This window comes from Myotis myotis, unplaced genomic scaffold, assembly GCF_014108235.1.
Source record: "Myotis myotis isolate mMyoMyo1 unplaced genomic scaffold, mMyoMyo1.p scaffold_m19_p_4, whole genome shotgun sequence".
Lineage (NCBI taxonomy): Eukaryota > Metazoa > Chordata > Mammalia > Chiroptera > Vespertilionidae > Myotis > Myotis myotis.
The window spans coordinates 11304669-11323452 of NW_023416346.1; the positions used below are offsets into that span (position 1 = coordinate 11304669).

At 45.5% G+C, this 18784-nt stretch overlaps 1 protein-coding gene across 1 annotated transcript in view; it reads left to right on the forward strand.

Annotated features, from left to right (window-relative positions):
• The window catches only part of MPP1 (membrane palmitoylated protein 1), a 37581-nt gene that overhangs the window by 5844 nt on the left and 12953 nt on the right, over positions 1–18784 (forward strand). Inside the window, exons 2-5 of the mRNA XM_036305290.1 lie at positions 10883–11026; positions 11308–11386; positions 13781–13866; positions 17028–17096. Coding sequence (XP_036161183.1) covers positions 10883–11026; positions 11308–11386; positions 13781–13866; positions 17028–17096 — 378 coding nt within the window. The remainder of the gene's footprint in view (positions 1–10882; positions 11027–11307; positions 11387–13780; positions 13867–17027; positions 17097–18784) is intronic.

An 18784-nucleotide genomic window follows, 5' to 3' on the forward strand; every position in this document is an offset into this window, starting at 1 on the left:
CGCTCAACCCCTGAGCCATGCCGGCCGGGCCATGCTCTTAATTTAAGTCCTAGAGTCTGAAACTTACTAGCCCTTTAACTTCAGACAAATTTCTAAACCTTTCACACAAAGTATCTGGCTTTGCAGTCCTGTTTGCCTTCAGTGGACATCATACAGTGGGTAGATAAAGGGTATTGGAAAAGGATCTTTAGGGAGTTGGCCTTTGGAATTGATGTATGTGTTCTCAGAGGGCTTTACTGCCTGAGAAACAATGCGCCTAGTTAATGTATAATTTTAAGACAGTACTTGCCAGAAATCCTGGCTCTTAAGTCTTCCTCTCTCCCCCCAGCTCTTCCCCCAGTTCTCGGTCACTTGTGGTTAAACAGTGATAACCTCTTCCTAGTGCCTTGGAGCCCGCTTTGGTTTCCTTAAAGTTTGTCTTGGTTGTTTTTGTTTGCTTGTTTTGTTTTCCCAAAGTGGACTAGGATCTCGTGGGCGGGCGAAGGGTGGGATGTTTGCATGCCCCTGGCCCTGGGCCGGGCGGGGCCGTGGGAGGCCGGCAGCTGTTAAGGGGCAGTGCCCAGGGTCTGCCCTCTTGGTGGCCGCCCACCTTCTGGGCCCGGACTCTCTCCTGTCTCTTTGCCAGCTGCGGGTTGGCAGAGAGCCTGGCAGTAGGCTGAACTGTATCCGTTCTTTCCTCGGTTCACTGTCACTCCTTTGTCATTTGATGGTTTGAATGAGAAGAGCCACTTTCATTGCCCCCGCTTCATTCACTCCCCCCCCACCCTACCCCCACGTTTGTTTTTCATCTTTTTTTAAAGCCCTTTGAACCCTGTGGCAGATGTTTCCTCCAGAGGGGGTTTCAGAGAACAGGCTTGCCACTCCAGCAGTTTGTAGGATTCAAGGCCAAGAGGCTGCAGGGCAAAGGCCAGCCGTGCAGCCGTGTTTGCTCCCCGGTTTCTCCTGAGCCCGAGCAGTCATCTCTAAGGAGGGTCACTCCACCTTGCCCCTCCGGGGGGGTGGGGGTGGGGAGGCCCACCTCAGCCCCAGGGCTTCCCAGGTGCACCCGAGATGAGGGTGGCGGTTTTGAAGTTGTGGAGGGAACTCTGCAAAATGGAGTTTAGTTACCTTTGACTTTTCCCTTTTGTCAGCATTGCTCTCGTCAGTTACCACTCACATGTGGGTGGCGATGATGGTGGTGGCAAAACTGAAAAAGCCCGGCGGGCGTGGCTCGGTGGTTGAGGGTCAGCCTATGAACCAGGAGGTCATGGTTCGATTCCTGGTCAAGGGCACAAGCCCCGGTTGCGGGCTCGATCCCCAGTAGGGGGCGTGCAGGAGGCAGCTGATCTATGATTTTCTCTCATTGTTTTTTTTTTTTTTTTTAATATATTTTATTGATTTTTTTACAGAGAGAAAGGGAGAGAGATAGAGAGTTAGAAACATGGATAAGAGAGAAACATCGATCAGCTGCCTCCTGCACATCTCCCACTGGGGATGTGCCCGCAACCCAGGCACATGCCCCCGAACAGAACCGAACCCGGGATCCCTCCACTCCGCAGGCCAAGGCTCTATCCGCTGAGCCAAACCGGTCTCGGCTTGATTTTTTTTTTTACAGAGAGGAAGGGAGAGAGACAGAGAGTCAGAAACATCGATGAGAGAGAAACATCGATCAGCCGCCTCCTGCACATCCCCCACCGGGGATGTGCCCGCAACCCAGGCACATGCCCCCGACCGGAATCAAACCTGGGACCCCTCAGTCCGCAGGCCGACGCTCCATCCACTGAGCCAAACCGGTTTGGGCATGTTTTTATTGATTTTTAGAGAGAGAGGGAGAGAGAGATAGAAACATCAATGATGCCTTAGGCAGTTTGGCTCAGTGGATAGAGCATCAGTCTACAGACTAATGAGTCCTGGGTTCAATTCTGGTTAAGGGTATGTGCCCAGGTTGTGGGCTCCATCCCCAGTGGGAGGCGTGCAGGAGGCAGCCGATCAATGATTCTCCCTCATCATTGATATTTCTCTCTCAGGAAGACAGGGTGGCTCGGGGACAAGTTCATGGTGGAGATTGTGCTTTGCTTTTGGATGCCTGCCTGTTGCGAGGTTGGTTCTTTATTTACCACGTCGGAGGCTTCCGTTGCCCTTAATCATCATTTGTAACTTCTGGGGGAGGGTGATAGTGACTCTTAGTCATCGCGGAGGGGAATGACTTGATGGATAAGCACATTTGAAAGACCAACCTTTGGGATAGCAACTCTTGAACTTGTCTGACTGGAATGTGTTTTGCCTCTGGTAAGCTTTCCTGAGTCCTTAATTTAAAGGCTGACATGTTCAAATCAACCTTTGTAATGAGGCTGAGTAAGAAGTTTATCTGCCTCGTCTAGGTCCTCTATCGTGGAGGCTTCTCCCCCTTTCAAAGGTCGTTTTGTATTCTGTGGACTAAGACTTTCTAATCGGTCATTATTCAGAACATTATACAGGGTTCGCCAAGTCTGAAAGCACAGATGAATCATCATAAATGGTTTATCGTGGGACATTACAGCACATGATAAAATAATATGACCCACCTTTCCAGACTTTATGGCCACCTGTATACTGTTACTTCCCAACACACAGAAATGGTAGTTGCTGATAAACCCATACAATTAATTTCCAAGTTCAGGTTTCAGCTTTCTCAGCCCCACAATAACGAGTGATAAGAGATTCATAAGTCAGGGTCAAGGAAAGTCCTTAATTTTATTTCATGCTGTGCATTCAAAATGTGAGATTCGAGCTCATAATTTGAGGGCAGCAATTATTCAATCCCTGGTCCTTGAATTCCTCATTCTATAGACTCAATCTGTAATCCATGCACATGGTAAAAACATACAAATAACATAGATGGTTAACTTGAGTAAAGGAATTTTCCCTGCCAACTTTATGCTGCTTTTACTCTGGTTTTCCTGAATCTACTTGGATATCTGATCTTGTGCCCTTTACATGGATCTGTGGCGGTAGATACCTAGCTTTGAAGAGCTCTAACCAAATGTCCCAGGTCACCATGGGCAACGCTTCGAGGAACTGCCTCATCACTGTGTATTGTATCATGGCTTCTTATTTTCCCATCCCAGAATATGAGTGGGAATCTCATAGTCTGTAAACCAATCCTGTATACTGCATATTTCTCAAAGATCTGTTGCTTGTACCCATTCCTTGGTACCAAGCTCTCTTAGTTATAGTTCTTTGGTTGCAAACAAGTGCTACTGGCCAGCCATTCTGCTACTTATTTTATGCAATAAGCTCAACTCTACTAGGAGCTCAATAACAGTACAGTATCAAAACCATGGATTTGACATTTGTATGATGTGTGAGTGTAGTTCTATTCCATTTGATCACGTGTAGATACGTAACCACCACTACAATCAAGATACATTGAAGAGATTGAACTGTTCCATCACCACAAAGATGTTCCTGGTGCTCCCGCTTTATAGTCACACTAGAGGCCCGGTGCATGAAATTCATGCACTTATGGGGATCCCGCAGCCCGGCCTGTGCCCTCTCACAGGCCAGGACCTCTCACTCCTTACCACCCGCCTGCTTGCTGCTCCTTACCTATCAGCTCTCTGCTCCTTAGCGCTGCCACAGAGGTGGGAGAGGCTCCCGCCACCGCGCTCGTCAGCTGTGAGCCCAGCTTCTGGCTGAGCTGTGCTCCCCCTCTGGGAGCGCACTGACCACAGGGGGCAGCTCCTGTGTTGAGTGTCTGCCCCCTGGTCGTCAGTGCGCATCATAGTGACTGGTCATTCCACCGTTCAGTCGATTTCCATATTAGGCTTTTATCATATAGGATGTCCCCCTCATTCCCACCATCCCTAACCCTTGGCAACCACTCCTCTGTTCTCCATCTCTATGATTTTGTCATCTCAAGAATGTTATATAAATGGAGTCATATAGTATGCAAATTTTTGAGATCGGCTCTTTTCACTCATCAGAATGCCTTTTAGATCCATCCCAGGTTGTTGCATATATTAATAGTTTATTCCTTTTTATTGCTGAGAAGTGTTCCATGGTAAGGATGGACTAGAGTCCATTGAAGTGCTCCCCTATCGTAGGCCATTCTGGTTGCTTCCAGATTTGGGTATTATGAATAAAGCTGTTATGAACCTTCATGTACAGATTTTGTGTGAACATTCCCCAACAAAGGACCCAGCTCTCTTCCCAAATGCCCATACCATTTTACATTCCCACCAGCACTGGCCGAGAGATTCACTTTCTTCGCATCCTCACCAGCATTTAGTGCTGTCACTATTTTTAACCTTAGCTATTCTGAGTACATAGTGGTTTCTCATTATGGTTTTCATGTACATTCCTCCCTGATGATGGGCAACGTGTTTGCATATCCTCATTTGCTGTCCTTCCTTAGATATTCTTTTAGTGAGATAACTGCTCATGTCTTTTGCTCATTTTCAACTAGATTGTTATTATTGAGGGTTTTTTTTAATTTCAGAGAGGAAGGGAGATAGAAATATCAATGATGAGAGAGAATCATCAATCCGCTGCCTCCTGCATGCCCCCCACTAGGGATCAAGCCCACAACCCAGGCATATGCCCTGACCGGGAATCGAACGGTGACCTCCTGGTTCATAGGTCAATGATCAACACTGAACCACGCTGGCCGGGCTACACCACACATTCTTTTTTTTTTTTTTTAATATATTTTATTGATTTTTCACAGAGAGGAAGGGAAAGAGATAGAAAGTTAGAAACATCGATGAGAGAGAAACATCGATCAGCTGCCTCCTGCACATCTCCCACTGGGGATGTGCCCGCAACCCAGGTACATGCCCTTGACCGGAATCGAACCCGGGACCTTTCAGTCTGCAGGCCGACGCTCTATCCACTGAGCCAAACCGGTTTCGGCTACACCACACATTCTTGATTACTTGTAGCTGTATGTCTTGAAACTGTGTACACAGATTCCTTCTGGTGTACACAGATTCCTTCTGACTTCCTTTTATATATATAGATAGACAGATTCCTTCTGACTTCCTTTTATATATATAGATAGATAGATGGATGGATAGATAGATAGATAGATAGATATAGATATAGATTTCAGAGAGGAAGGGAGAGGGATAGAGAAATAGAAACAACAATGATGAGAGAGAATCATTGATTGGCTGCCTCCTGCATGCCCCCTACTGGGAATCAATCCCGCAACTCAGGCATGTGCCCTTGACTGGAATCGAACCTGGGACCTTTCAGTCCACAGGCCGACGCTCTATGCACTGAGCCAAACCAGCTAGGGCTGTACTGTCTTCCTTTTTGAAAGTGTTTCAGTTGTTCAGGGCCTGTGCCTTCACATCACATACATGATTTTTTAGTCATTCAGAGGGGCTTTTAGTGTAACCCACATGGATCAGGTGAGTGACGCTGCTTGTATATTAGGGAAGTAACGTCCCAGGAACAGGGGAATTGGCAGCCCGCACTTGGCTTCTGTACAGGGAGCAGGAAGGAAAGACCTGGAGAGCATATGCCTGCCTGCAGGGGGCAGCCATTCCTCAGCCCAACCCAACAGCTTTGCCCCACTTGCATGCCTTCAAACTGTGCACTCTCATTCCTTCTACTGCAGTGGTTCTCAACCTTCCTAATGCCGCGACCCTTTAATGCAGTTCCTCATGTTGTGGTGACCCCCAACCATAAAATTATTTTCGTTGCTACTTCATAACTGTAATGTTGCTACTGTTATGAATCATCATGTAAATATCTGATATGCAGGATGTATTTTCATTGTTACACATTGAACATAATTAAAGCACAGTGATTAATCACAAAAACAATGTGTAATTATATATGTGTTTTCCGATGGTCTTAGGGGACCCTGTGAAAGGGTCGTTCAACCCCCAAAGAGGTCGCGACCCACAGGTTGAGAACCGCTGTTCTACTGTCTTCCTTATCCCAGCTCTCCCTGATCTTGTTTGGGATGGCAAGACGCCAAGGCAGTTCTTCTTCTCTCACTCAGTCCCTTTTGCAGCCTGGGCTGGCCACGTTCAATTCTGGCCGATGAGACGCGAACAGATGTGCACTGGAGACGTTCTGGGACGGCTGTCCTGGCCCTTTTCCCTTCTTCCTGCCTTGACAGTGCAGCTCAGGGCCTGATTGGCAGCTTTTCGGGAGATGTTTTCACCCCAAGCTCATGTTTTCCTTTCTCTGTACAGGGACTTTGGAGCCCTGGGATCTTGTGCTTTGCAGAGCGACACACCTCTCCCCAGCCAAGTCCTCCTCTGCCCTCTCAGCTCTGCTTGATCAGTAACCCTTCAGTCCCCCATCTGCTTTCCGTCTTCTAAAAAGTGATTGAAGTCTCTGGTCCCTGATGACTTCCTCATGTTTTCTTTTGGGGTGTGTGTTTCTATGTCCTTGCCCCCCCCCCTTGCTCTCATTTAAACAGGGTGTGGGGTGCACACAGGTACTGAGGCTGCCAACTTGAACCCAAATCACAGTCATGAGAATTCTCTCTCGCCAGAATGGAAAGCATTGCACTTTGTAGAGCTTTCAGGAATAATAGATTTTCATTTGCCTGTGTAGAAATAAATTGAGCCCAGCTGGCGTGGCTCAGTGGTTGGGCGTCGACCTATGATAAACCAGGAGGTCATGGTTTGATTCCCGGTTAGGGCACATGCCCGGGTTGTGGGCTCCATCCCCAGTATGGGGTGTGCAGGAGGCAACTGATTAATGAGTCTCTCTCATTATTGATGTTTCTCTCTCTCTCTCCCTCTCCCTCCTTCTCTGAAATCGATAAAAATATATGTAAAAAACAATAAAAAACAAATTAATTGAAACTGAAGGAATGCATGAAAAATTTTTATTTTATTTTATTTTTTTGTTGTTGTTGTTAATCCTCACCCAAAGATATTTTTTCCCCGTTGATTTTTAGAGAGAATGGAAGGGAGGAAGGAGGGGGAGAGAGAGAGAAAGAGAGAGAAACATCTATGTAAGAGACACATCTATCGGTTGCCTACTGCACACACCCTGACCCAGCCAGATCGTGCCTGGGACTCAGGTACATGCCCTTGACTGGGAATCGAACCTAGACCCTTTGGTCCATGGGCTGATGCCCTAACCACTGAGAAATACCAGCCAGGGCTGATACATGAAATTTTATATGCTGAGCATCTTCTGTAGCAGTGTCTTTCTGGATTCGTTTTTTTTCTTTCTTTTTTTTAAATCCTCACCTGAGGATATTTTTCCATTGATTTTTAGAGAGAGTGGAAGAGAAAGGAAAAGACAGAAAGAAACATCTATGTGAGAGAAACATATCGATTGGTTGCCTCCTGCATGTGCGCCGACGAGGGCCCAGGCTGGGGAGAAGCCTGCAACCAAGGTATGTGCCCTTGACAGGAATCGAACCTGGGACCCTTTGGTCCGCAGGCTCATGCTCTATCCACTGGGCCAAACAGGCTAGGGCTCTTTCAGGATTCTAAATGCATCTCAGCACTCTCCTGCAGACAGACTTGCACAGCATCTTGACAACAGCCCACATTTGTAAGTGAAGCACTGAGAGCTCAAGAAACGTGCCCACCATTACCCAGATGTTAGTAGAAGAGTCAGGACGCGGGACCCAGACAGTTTGGGTCTGTTTCTGTCAGAAGGCGTGCCTATGATCTGTAACCTATGCTGTGTTTTTTCTCTCACTGATGTCTTTTTTTTAAATATATTTTATTGATTTTTTATAGAGAGAAGGGAGAGGGATAGTTAGAGACATCGATGAGAAAGAAACATCGATCAGCTGCCTCCTGCACACCCCCCACTGGGGATGTGCCCACAGCCAAGGTACATGCCCTTGACCGGACTCGAACCTGGGACCCTTCATTCCACAGGCCAACGCTCTATCCACTGAGCCAAACCGGTCAGGGCTCTCACTGATTTCTTTTACCGCAGTAACACATGCACATAGTAAGTAATTTGAAAGGTTTAAGTGGCTACACGGTGAATACAATTTCCTTCTCGCCCCATTCTGTGGTCACCCAGTTCTCCTTCCCAGAAGCAGCTACGGTTGCCTGTCTCTCCTTCCAGAGGTCGCATATGCATTTACAAGCAAGTATGAACGTGGCCATTGTTTCACTGTTTATGCTGATGATAGCATACCTTTCCTCGCTGTGGCTTTTTCTTCCTCTTAACAATTTATCTTCAAGGTTAACCTCAGCACCTCCTTGTCATTGCTGCATGCTAGGATACCCCCATGAGATGCAGTGTGAACTAGACTATTGAGCCGTCTACTATAGAGAACCTTGAAGTTATGATTTCTAAATATACAACCGTATCTCAGACAATTCTGTTTTAATAGCGATGTCATATGATTTGGTGTCATGTGAGTCTGGTTGCTACACAGGCAGTTTCTCTTTCTTAGTACTTCCCTCATTTGAGGCCACCCCGTAACTAGAACTATTTCAAATGTCACCATCTTACCAGAGTCTCCATTGACCTCTTAAAAGTATGTTAATTAAAGTGACAATAGTAGCCCTAGTGGTTTGGCTCAGTGGATAGAGCGTCGGCCTACGGACTGAAAGGTCCCAAGTTTGATTCTGGCCCAGGGCACATGGGAAAGGCCACCGCCATCCGTGCTCACTTCTCCACGTTACTGAGGCTTTCCCACTGCACTTGTCCCCTCTGCCTCCTCCCATTATGAATTAACACCCCCCCTTGGGCTCAATCCCCAGTGGGGGGCGTGCCGGAGGCAGCCGATCAGTGATTCTCTCTCATTGATGTTTCTCTCTCCCTCTCCCTTCCTCTCTGAGATCAATAAAAATATATATTTAAAAAAATACAGTAGCCCTGTCCTCTTAAAAAATGTCAAGGTCATAAAAGGCTGAGGAACTTTTCCAAATGAAGGGTGACTAAAGAGATGTGCAAACTCAAAGCAGTGCCTAATCCTGAATTGAATCTTCGTCTAGGAAAAGAAAATATCTATAACAATAAAAGCATAATATGCTAATTAGACCAGACAGCCAAATGACCTTCCAGACATCCTTCTGGATGACCTTCCAGATGAAGCCAGGGCTTCGAGGGCCCAGCCCCTTGCACGAATTTCATGCATCAGGCCTCTAGTATAGCTATAAAAGACCTTAGTGGGAAAGTTGATGGTGGTTTCCACTTTTCAGCTATTATGAATAGAGCTGGTATGAACATTCATGTACAAGCCTTTTTGTGAGAATCTGTTCTCTTTTCTCTAGGAGTGGGATGGCTGGGACATAGGGTAAATGTTAACTTTACATAAGAAATTTCCAAACTGTTTTCCACAGTGGCTGCACCATTTACCATTCCCACCGGCAGTGTATGAGAGTTCCAACACTTGGTATCATCTGTCTTTTTCTTTTTTAATATATCTTTTTATTGATTTCAGAGAGGGAGAGAGAGATAGAAACATCAGTGATGAGAGAGAATCATTGATCGGCTGCCTCCTGCACACCCCACACTGGGGATTGAGCCCACAACCCGGGCATGTGCCCTGACTGGGAATCAAACCATGACCTCCTGGTTCACAGGCCAACGCTCAACCGCTGAGCCACGCTGGCCAGGCAAATAGAATCCTATATAATAAAAGCCTAATTTGGACCATTCGTTCAACCGTTTGACCAGTTGCTGTGACGCACATTGACCACCAAGGGGCAGACTCTCTGACCAGTCGGTTAGCTTGCTGCTGGGGTCCGGCCAGTCGGGACTGGGTGAGATGGGCCAGACACGCCCTGGAGCCAACCTCCCACAGTCCCTCCCCAACCTCTAAAATATTTATTCTAATTAATTTCCTTTCAATGTGCACTGGGCCTCTCGTTTCTTTATAGCCTCAGAGGTGGTTTGTGAGAAACTGATGTGTGACCCAGAGCATCAGGAAGTAAAGAGGGAAGAGCAGTTGGGTCTGATGCTCACCAGAGCTCCTGTCACTGGAGAGGCGCTCATTGTTGGGATGGGAAAGGCCACCGCCATCCGTGCTCACTTCTCCGCCATCCGTTACTGAGGCTTTCCCACTGCACTTGTCCCCACTGCCTCCTCTCATTATGAGTTAAACCCCCCCCCCCCGCTTGGGCCTTCACTATGGAGTATGTGTGTGTATGCCCCATGCAGGTACACAGCCCCTTACCAGAAGCTCTTGGGGCCCAATGTGCATTAGAAATCACAGTTTTCCTGACTGTGTTCTATTTTTTGTAATTCTCCCAGCAGGGCAGCACCCTGTAAATCAAACACATTAATATTTCTGCAGAGAACTGAGTCAACATGTCTATTAAGTTGGATAAATAAAGCTTTCAGACAGCTTCACATAAATTCAAATGAGAGTGGATGCCAAACTCAGAACTGTTGGTGTTCAGAGCCTTGGGGTTTAATGTTTTTAATATGTTTTTATTGATTTCAGAGAGGAAGGGAGAGGGAGAGAGAGAGAGAAACATCAATGATAAGAGAATCATTGACTGGCTGCCTCCTGCACACCCCCTACTGGGAATTGATCCCACAAACCCAGCATGTGTCCTGACCAGGAATCGAACCATGACCTCCTGGTTCACAGGTCGATGCTCAACCACTGAGGCACACCAGCTGGACCATGGGGTTTTATTTTATTTTTATTTTTTTAAAAAATATATTTTATTGATTTCTTACAGAGAGGAAGGGAGAGGGGTAGAGAGTCAGAAACATTGATGAGAGAGAAACATCGATCAGCTGCCTCCTGCACACTCCCCACTGGGGATGTGCCCGCAACCAAGGTACATGCCCCTGACCGGAATCGAACCTGGGACCCTTGAGTCTGCAGGCCGACGCTCTATCCACTGAGCCAAACCGGTCAGGCAGGGCCATGGGGTTTTAGAATTGCTATTACAGACTGGCACGGGGGAGGATCTTCGCTGTTTACTTCACACATTGCTCTGTTATTTTGATGGGACAGGCCGTGTCGCACCAGTTGAATGCCGTGACCGAGGACATGTATACCGAAGAGTCTGCTGCCCCAGGTAGCCCTACCCAGGCTAAGGGACAGGAGGTGCGGAAGGTGCGACTCATCCAGTTCGAGAAGGTCACAGAGGAGCCTATGGTAACCCCTTATCCTGTTTACCCCCTGCTTACTCTCAACCACATAAGTCACTGGGCCATGAGAGGAAACTCAGAAACTGAATTAGGGAAGCAGCCAGCTGTCGTATAGCCTGTCTCCATCTCAAGCTCCTCCTCCAAGCAGGCTTCATGCCCGTTCTAGTTGAGGAGCACCCCATGTATAGATGGAAAATCTTTCTCCTGAGAAATTGCCTTAAATTGTCTTCAAGATAACCTCAGAAAGAGCTTACATGAAAACATTCTGCACCATTGTCTCTATTTCAGGGAATCACTCTGAAGCTGAACGAGAAGCAATCCTGTACAGTGGCGAGAATTCTTCATGGTGGCATGATTCATAGACAAGGTACTCTGTGGGGTTCCTAGATTGTTTCATTCGCCTCAGTGGTGAGGGACATGGAGCTTATAATCTTCAAAACTGGGAGCATTTTTTGGTCCTAGCCGGTGTGGGTCAGTGGTAGAGCATCAGCCCTGGCACTGAAGGGTCATGGGTTTGATTTCCCGGACATGTACCTCCGTTGCAGGTTTGATCCCCGGCTCTGGTTAGGCTGCTTGCGGGAGGCAACCAACCAATCGATGTGTCTCTCTCACATCGATATTTTTCTCTCTCTTCCCCCGACTTCCAATATCTCTAAAAATCAAGGGGAAAATATCCTTGGGTGAGGATTACCCAAACAGCATTTTTGTATGTGTGTCAAGAGATTATTTGTGACTTAGTAACTGGCTCTTTAGACTAATTGTGTGATAAGCTCTTCATATGAATTGCCCAGTGCCACCATCTCTCCCTCTGAGCTTTTCTTATACACCTATTTATATACTAGAGGCCCAGTGCACGTATTTGTGCACTGGTGGGGTCCCTCAGCCCGGCCTAAGGTGATCGGGCTGAAACCGGCTCTCTGACATCCCCCAAGGGGTCCCAGATTGTGAGAGGGCACAGGCCAGGCCGAGGGACCCCACCAATGCACAATCAGGGCCAGGGAGGGACTGAGGGAGGGCTCTAGGGCGTGTCTGGCCTGTCTCGCCTAGGCCCGATTGGCTGGACCCCAGCAGCAAGCTAACCTACCGGTCAGATCGTCTGCTCCCTGGTGGTCAGTTCGCGTCATAGCAACTGGTCAAACAGTCTAAAGGTTGGACACTTAGCATATTAGGCTCTTATTATATAGGATACCAATATTTTTCCAGTTAATATTTGAGCAATTACTGTATACAACCCATTGCATTAGAACTTGAGTACAGAATAGTGAACGAAACAAACCATCTATTCCTCCTGGAGCTCACAGTTAAATTGAGCAAATAGACATTAAACATTAGGTCCTACACTTTTATGTTCAGTTTTGTATCTGGGGTGGCACAAATATTGGTAAGCACTCTTCACATAGAATCTAAATACTGATGAACTTTACCATTAGGTAACAGTTTGTGGTTTTAGCTAAACAACAAAGAAATATCGAACTTTCTGCCGAATGAGGAGTACTGTGTTCTTTGCCTTACATTGTTATTCTTTTTAGTGGGATCTCTAATTACAGGGAACTTTGAGGATGAGGTGCTTTCATTTATTTTTTCTTTAAATTCTCACTCGAGGATATGTTTAGTGATTTTAGAGAGAGAAACATCTATCAACTGGTTGCCTCCTGTACATGCCCCGACCGGAGATCGAACCCACAACCTAGCTATGTGCCCTGACCGGGAATCAAATGTGCAGCCCTTCAGTGTATGGGACAGCGCTCCAACCACCTGAACTACCTGGTCAGGGCAAGGGCGAGGTGCTTTTATTCTGCTGTTGGAGTACTGAGGTCAGGGAGGATGTGATAGTCTTAAACTGTGAAGTACTTGCCTCAATACATTCCTCAAGGGAAACAAAAGAACATTCATGGTTGAATTGTGTAAAATCCTGTATTGTGTACTATGCTCTAGGTCCGTGGTCGGCAAACTGCGGCTCGCGAGCCACATGCGGCTCTTTGGCCCCTTGAGTATGGCTCTTCCTAAGCCTTAGGAATACCCTAATTAAGTTAATAACAATGTACCTACCTATATAGTTTAAGTTTAAAAAATTTGGCTCTCAAAAGAAATTTCAATCATTGTACTGTTGATATTTGGCTCTGTTGACTAATGAGTTTGCCGACCAGTGCTCTAGGTCATGGTTTCTTTTCTATGGTATCCTTTTTTAAAATATATATTTTTATTGATTTCAGAGAGAAAGAAGAGAGAGAAACATCAATGATGAGTGAGAATCATTGATTGGTTGCCTCCTGCATGCCCCCTACGGGGGACTGAGCCCCCAACCGGAATCGAACCCAGACCTTTCAGTGTGCAGGCCGATGCTCTGTCCACTGAGACAAACTGGCTAGGGCTGAACATTTCTTCTTTTTTTAAAATATATTTTATTGATTTCAGCGAGGGAGGGAGAGGGAGAGAGAGATAGACACATCAATGATGAGAGAGAATCATTGCTTGGCTGCCTCCTGCACGCCCTCTACTGGGGATAGAGCCTACAACCCGGGCATGTGCCCTGACCGGGAATCGAATCGTGACCTCCTGGTTCATAGGTTGATGCTCAACCACTGAGCTACACCAGCCGGGCTGAACATTTATTCTTCACAAAATTTTTTTTCAATTACAGTTTACATTCGATATTATTTTATGTTAGTTTCAGGTATGCAGCATAGCATTAGACCATCATATACTTTACAGAGTTGAACATTTATTCTTTTGTGGACTGATTTTTTTCATTTCATGGCAGGCTCCCTTCACGTGGGGGATGAGATCCTAGAAATCAATGGCACAAACGTGACCAATCACTCGGTAGATCAGCTGCAGAAGGCGATGGTGAGTATTTCTATGTCATTGTCTTCATCGGTGTCACTTTGCCTCATTTTCCTGTCAAAGTATTTGTATCTCGTGGAGGAAACGATTACCGTTGGCAATCTTTATTCTGTGCAAGAAATGAGAGTTCTCTGCTTTCATTGAGTAAACTTCTCAAACAAGGCAAATAGCGCAGAGCATCTGTCTAGAAAGAACATTGGTCTGGGTGGCAGAAGGCCGTGGTCTGTAATGGCAGCTCGGAATCCCTGCCCTACTTTATTCTAGCCCTGTGATTTTGAGCAAGTGAATTAACTTCTCTAAGTCATCTGTGAAACAAAGATAGTAACTCCTTCTTCTTTTTCTTTTTTTTAAAGAATTTATTTTATTTTTTATATTTTATTGATTTTTTACAGAGAGGAAGGAAGAGGGACAGAGAGTTAGAAACATCGATGAGAGAGAAACATCGATCAGCTGCCTCCTGCACACCCCCTACTGGGGATGTGCCCACAACAAAGGTACATGCCCTTGACTGGAATCGAACCTGGGACCCTTCAGTCCGCAGACCGACGCTCTATCTACTGAGCCAAACCGATCAGGGCTTATTTTATTTTTATTGATTTTTTTTATTGATTTTTTACAGAGTAAGGGAGAGGGATAGAGAGTTAGAAACATCGATGAGAGAGAAACATCAATCAGCTGCCTCCTGCACATCTCCTACTGGGGATGTGCCCGCAACCCAGGTACATGCCCTTGACCGGAATCGAACCTGGGACCTTTCAGTCCGCAGGTCGACGCTCTATCCACTGAGCCAAACCGGTTAGAGCAGTAACTCCTCTTCTTATGTCACAGATTTATTATGAAGAGCAAATGGGATATTCTAATGAAAAGTTGAGTGTGCCCTTTAGATTCGGTCAATATTTGTTGAGCACTTACTATGTGCAGGCATTGTACTTGGTGTATGTGCTGCCTGTCCTATGGGCCCCTCCAGATTCTTCACCATCTTCCTCCACCTCTGCACACACCAGAGATCATTCCTGTAACCAAAGCATTAAAATACCCATGGGGGACACAGACAATAGGGTGGTGAAGGCCTGGGGCGGGGGGTGGGGACAAGCTAGAAGAGGTCAATGGAGGGGAAAGGGGGCCATATGTGATAACTTTCAACAATAAAGCTTTTTTGAAAACCACCCAGGGGTGGTTGGGTGTAATTGGCCACCGCAGCAGAAGCCACACCTTGGGTACTTAGGAGTGAGATTCTAGGGTACTTGCCTGGGAATGAATCAGAGAACAGCAACCCAGAAGGAAGTGTCATTTGAAAACCAAAATGTGTTTTCTCACTTGAGACAGAGATGAGGAAATGGAACTTTGGAGAGTTCTGAAACTTGCCCACAATCACATGGCTTTTAAGAATTTGCTTTCAGCCGAAACCGGTTTGGCTCAGTGGGTGGAGCGTCGGCCTGTGGACTGAAGGGTCCCAGGTTCGATTCCGGTCGGGGGCATGTGCCTGGGTTGCGGGCACATCCCCGGTGGGAGATGTGCAGGAGGCAGCTGATCGATGTTTCTCTCTCATCGATGTTTCTAACTCTCTATCTCTCTCCCTTCCTCTCTGTAAAAAATCAATAAAATATATTTAAAAAAAAAAAAAAAAAAGAATTTGCTTTCAGCCCTGGCCGGTTTGGCTCAGTGGATAGAGCGTCAGCCTGCGAACTGAAAGGTCCTGGGTTCGATTCCGGTCAAGGGCACATGCCCAGGTTGTGGGCTCGATTCCCAGTGAAGGACTTGTAGGAGGCAGCCAATCCATGATTCTCTCTCATCATGGATGTTTCTATCTCTCTCTCCCCCTCCCTTCCTCTCTGAAATAAATAAAAATATGTTAAAACAGGGGTCCTCAAACTACGGCCCGCAGGCCACATGCAAATACAAATATTGTATTTGTTCCCGTTTTGTTTTTTTACTTCAAAATAAGATATGTGCAGTGTGCATAGGAATTTGTTCATAGGTGTTTTTTAAACTATAGTCCGGCCCTCCAACGGTCTGAGGGACAGTGAACTGGCCCCCTACTTAAAAAGTTTGAGGACCCCTGTGTTAAAAAAAGAATTTGCTTTCATCAAAACGTCTTGTGTAGACTTCTGCTTCTGACCAAGATGGAGAACAGGGACCATACGTACCCTACCTCTTTTTTTAAAAAAAATATATATGTTTTATTTATTTTTATTTTTTAAAAATATATTTTATTGATTTTTCACAGAGGAAAGGAGAGGAATAGAGAGTTAGAAACATCGATGAGAGAGAAACATCAATCAGCTGCCTCCTGCACACCCTCTATTGGGGATGTACCCGCAACCCAGGTACATGCCCTTGACCAGAATCAAACCTGGGACCCTTCAGTCTGTAGGCCGATGCTCTATCCACTGAGCCAAACCAGTTAAGGCTGTACCCTGCCTCTTGAAATGACCCAAATCCTAAATGCCCATGCCCCTAATGACAGAACTCCAAAGTACTTGAAGCAAAACCTGATAGAACTGAAAGAAGAAAAATACAAATCCATGATTATAATCCAAGATTTCACTTTCTCTTTTTTAAAAAATATGTCTTTATTGACTTCAGAGAGGAAGGGAGACGGAGAGAAACATCAATGAGGAGAGAGAATCATTGATCAGCTGCCTCCTGCACTCCCCCCGACTGGGGATCGAGTCCACAACCCGGGCATGCGCCCTGGTTCATAGGTCAATACTCAACCGTTGAACCATGCTGGCTGAGCAATAAATGCTCTTGATTCAAAGCTTAGTCTGGCTTCACCCATTATTTCAGTTAAACCTGAAAAGGAGTGAAAATTGAGTTATCAGCTGTTAAAGTGTGTATACTACATTGTTTTGGGACACCCTGTATTTGTAAATGTTTTTATTGGTGTAGAGAAAGCCTCGGACATGTGTGCCAGGACTCATCTCAGGTACTTTGTGGTCGAGTGTGGGGAGGAGGGGAAATCATTAGCTTTTTCTATATTATTCTTTGTGCGTCTCCATGTTGTTACAGTGGTTGGGGGCACATGATACTAGAATTGAAGGAGGAATTGTCCTACAGAATTTCCAAGTGTGCAGGAAAAATGGGACTTTGAGGGGGGAAATGACTTTATAAAACCCAAATCATCCAAGTTAACATTTTATTACCCTTTTCTTTTTCAATAGAAAGAAACCAAAGGAATCATCTCATTAAAAGTAATTCCCAACCAGCAAAACCGTCTTCCTGCATTACAGGTGGGTTTGCTCTGTTGCGATGATGGCAGAATTCAGGCCCAGTGTTGAGATGTGATTGAAATGACATGATTGTATTGAAAATATAAAAAATGTTTTTTTTATTGACTTCAGAGAGGGAGAGGGAGAGAGAGATAGAAACATCAATGATGAGAGAGAATCATGGATCGGCTGCCTCATGCACGCCCCACACTGGGGATCGAGCTCGAAACCCGGGCATGTGCCCTGACAGGGAATCAAACCGTAACCTTCTGGTTCATAGGTTGACACTCAACCACTGAGCCACGCCAGCCGGGCATAACTTTTAAGTTCTATATATCTTACAGATGTAGCTGCCTGGTGCTCTCTGAACTAAACTAACATCCATTACAAATAGACAGGCCTTCTTTCTGCCCACCGGCAGGGCTGGTACTTTGCTGCCTGTTTGCAATGAATGTGAAAGGAAGGGATAATCTCCTTATTCCACAACCCCAAGAAGAAAATGGGTGAAGAGAATGAAGAGATCATTCCTAGGAGGAAAAATGCACACGGCAGGAAACATATGAAAAAATATCCGCCGAAGAGAGAAATAGCTCGGATGGGGCCTTGACAGAGGAATGTGGGAGGAGTTTGGTTTGGTTGGTTTGTTTGCTTTGTTCAAAACAACTCTGAAGTTTTATTACAGATTATTGTAACGACAAGTTCAGGGTCTTTAATAGACATATCAGTGTTCATATTTTCATTTTCTTGTGTCATGGCTGGTAAATTGTGTTTTTCCAGTGATCTGTCAAGTGTATTTGTGTGAAATTGTTCATAAAATCGTATAACCTTTTGAACATCTCTGGGATCTCTGCTGATCTCTACTGGGAAATTGTATCTTCTCTCTTTTCTTAATTGGCCTTGCTAGGTTGTTAATTTCGTGAATCTTTAAAGAACCACTTTTGCCTTTGTTGATCCTCTCAACTCTATTTTCTGTTTGATTTGTTTCTGCTCTTTATTATTTTTCTTCTTCCTTTGGCTTAGATATGCACCCCTAATTTTCCCACCCGAGGTAACTGGTATTAAATTCTGGAGTAGTTTCTTCCAGTCTTTTTTTCTATGTATAAATAAATACTTTTTTAAAATGTCAAGTGTGCTAGGTATTGTTTTTGTTGGCGGATATTCTCATTTAATGTTATATCAGCAGCATTTTTCAAGGGCTTTAAATATTCTTCTACAAATTGATGTTTGTAGGTATGTGGTCATACATTCAGTAGATGACCATAACTTAACTAAATTCCCCATTCTTGGAAAATGACGTTGTTTCCAGTAGTTCATCTTTATAAATAATTTTGTGGCCCTAGCCGGTTTGACTCAGTGGTTCGAGCATCGGCCCGAGGACTCATGGGTCCTGGGTTCGATTCCGGTCAAAGGGCATGTACCTCAGTTGCAGGCTCGATCCCTGGCCCCCGGTCAGGAACCATGCAGGCAGCAACCAGTCGGTGTGTTTCTCTCACATCAATGCTTCTGTCTTTGCCCCTCTCTTCCACTCCCCCTAAAAATCAATGGAAAAATATCCTCGGGTGAGGATTAACAAAAAAAATAAAATAAAAGGAAAGGAAAAGAAAAATAAAATAATTCTGCAGTGAAGATATTATCTATACATTGTAACTGACAACTTCTGCATAGAAGTGGATTGTGGGGTCAAGGGGACATCAACTCAGACCAATAAC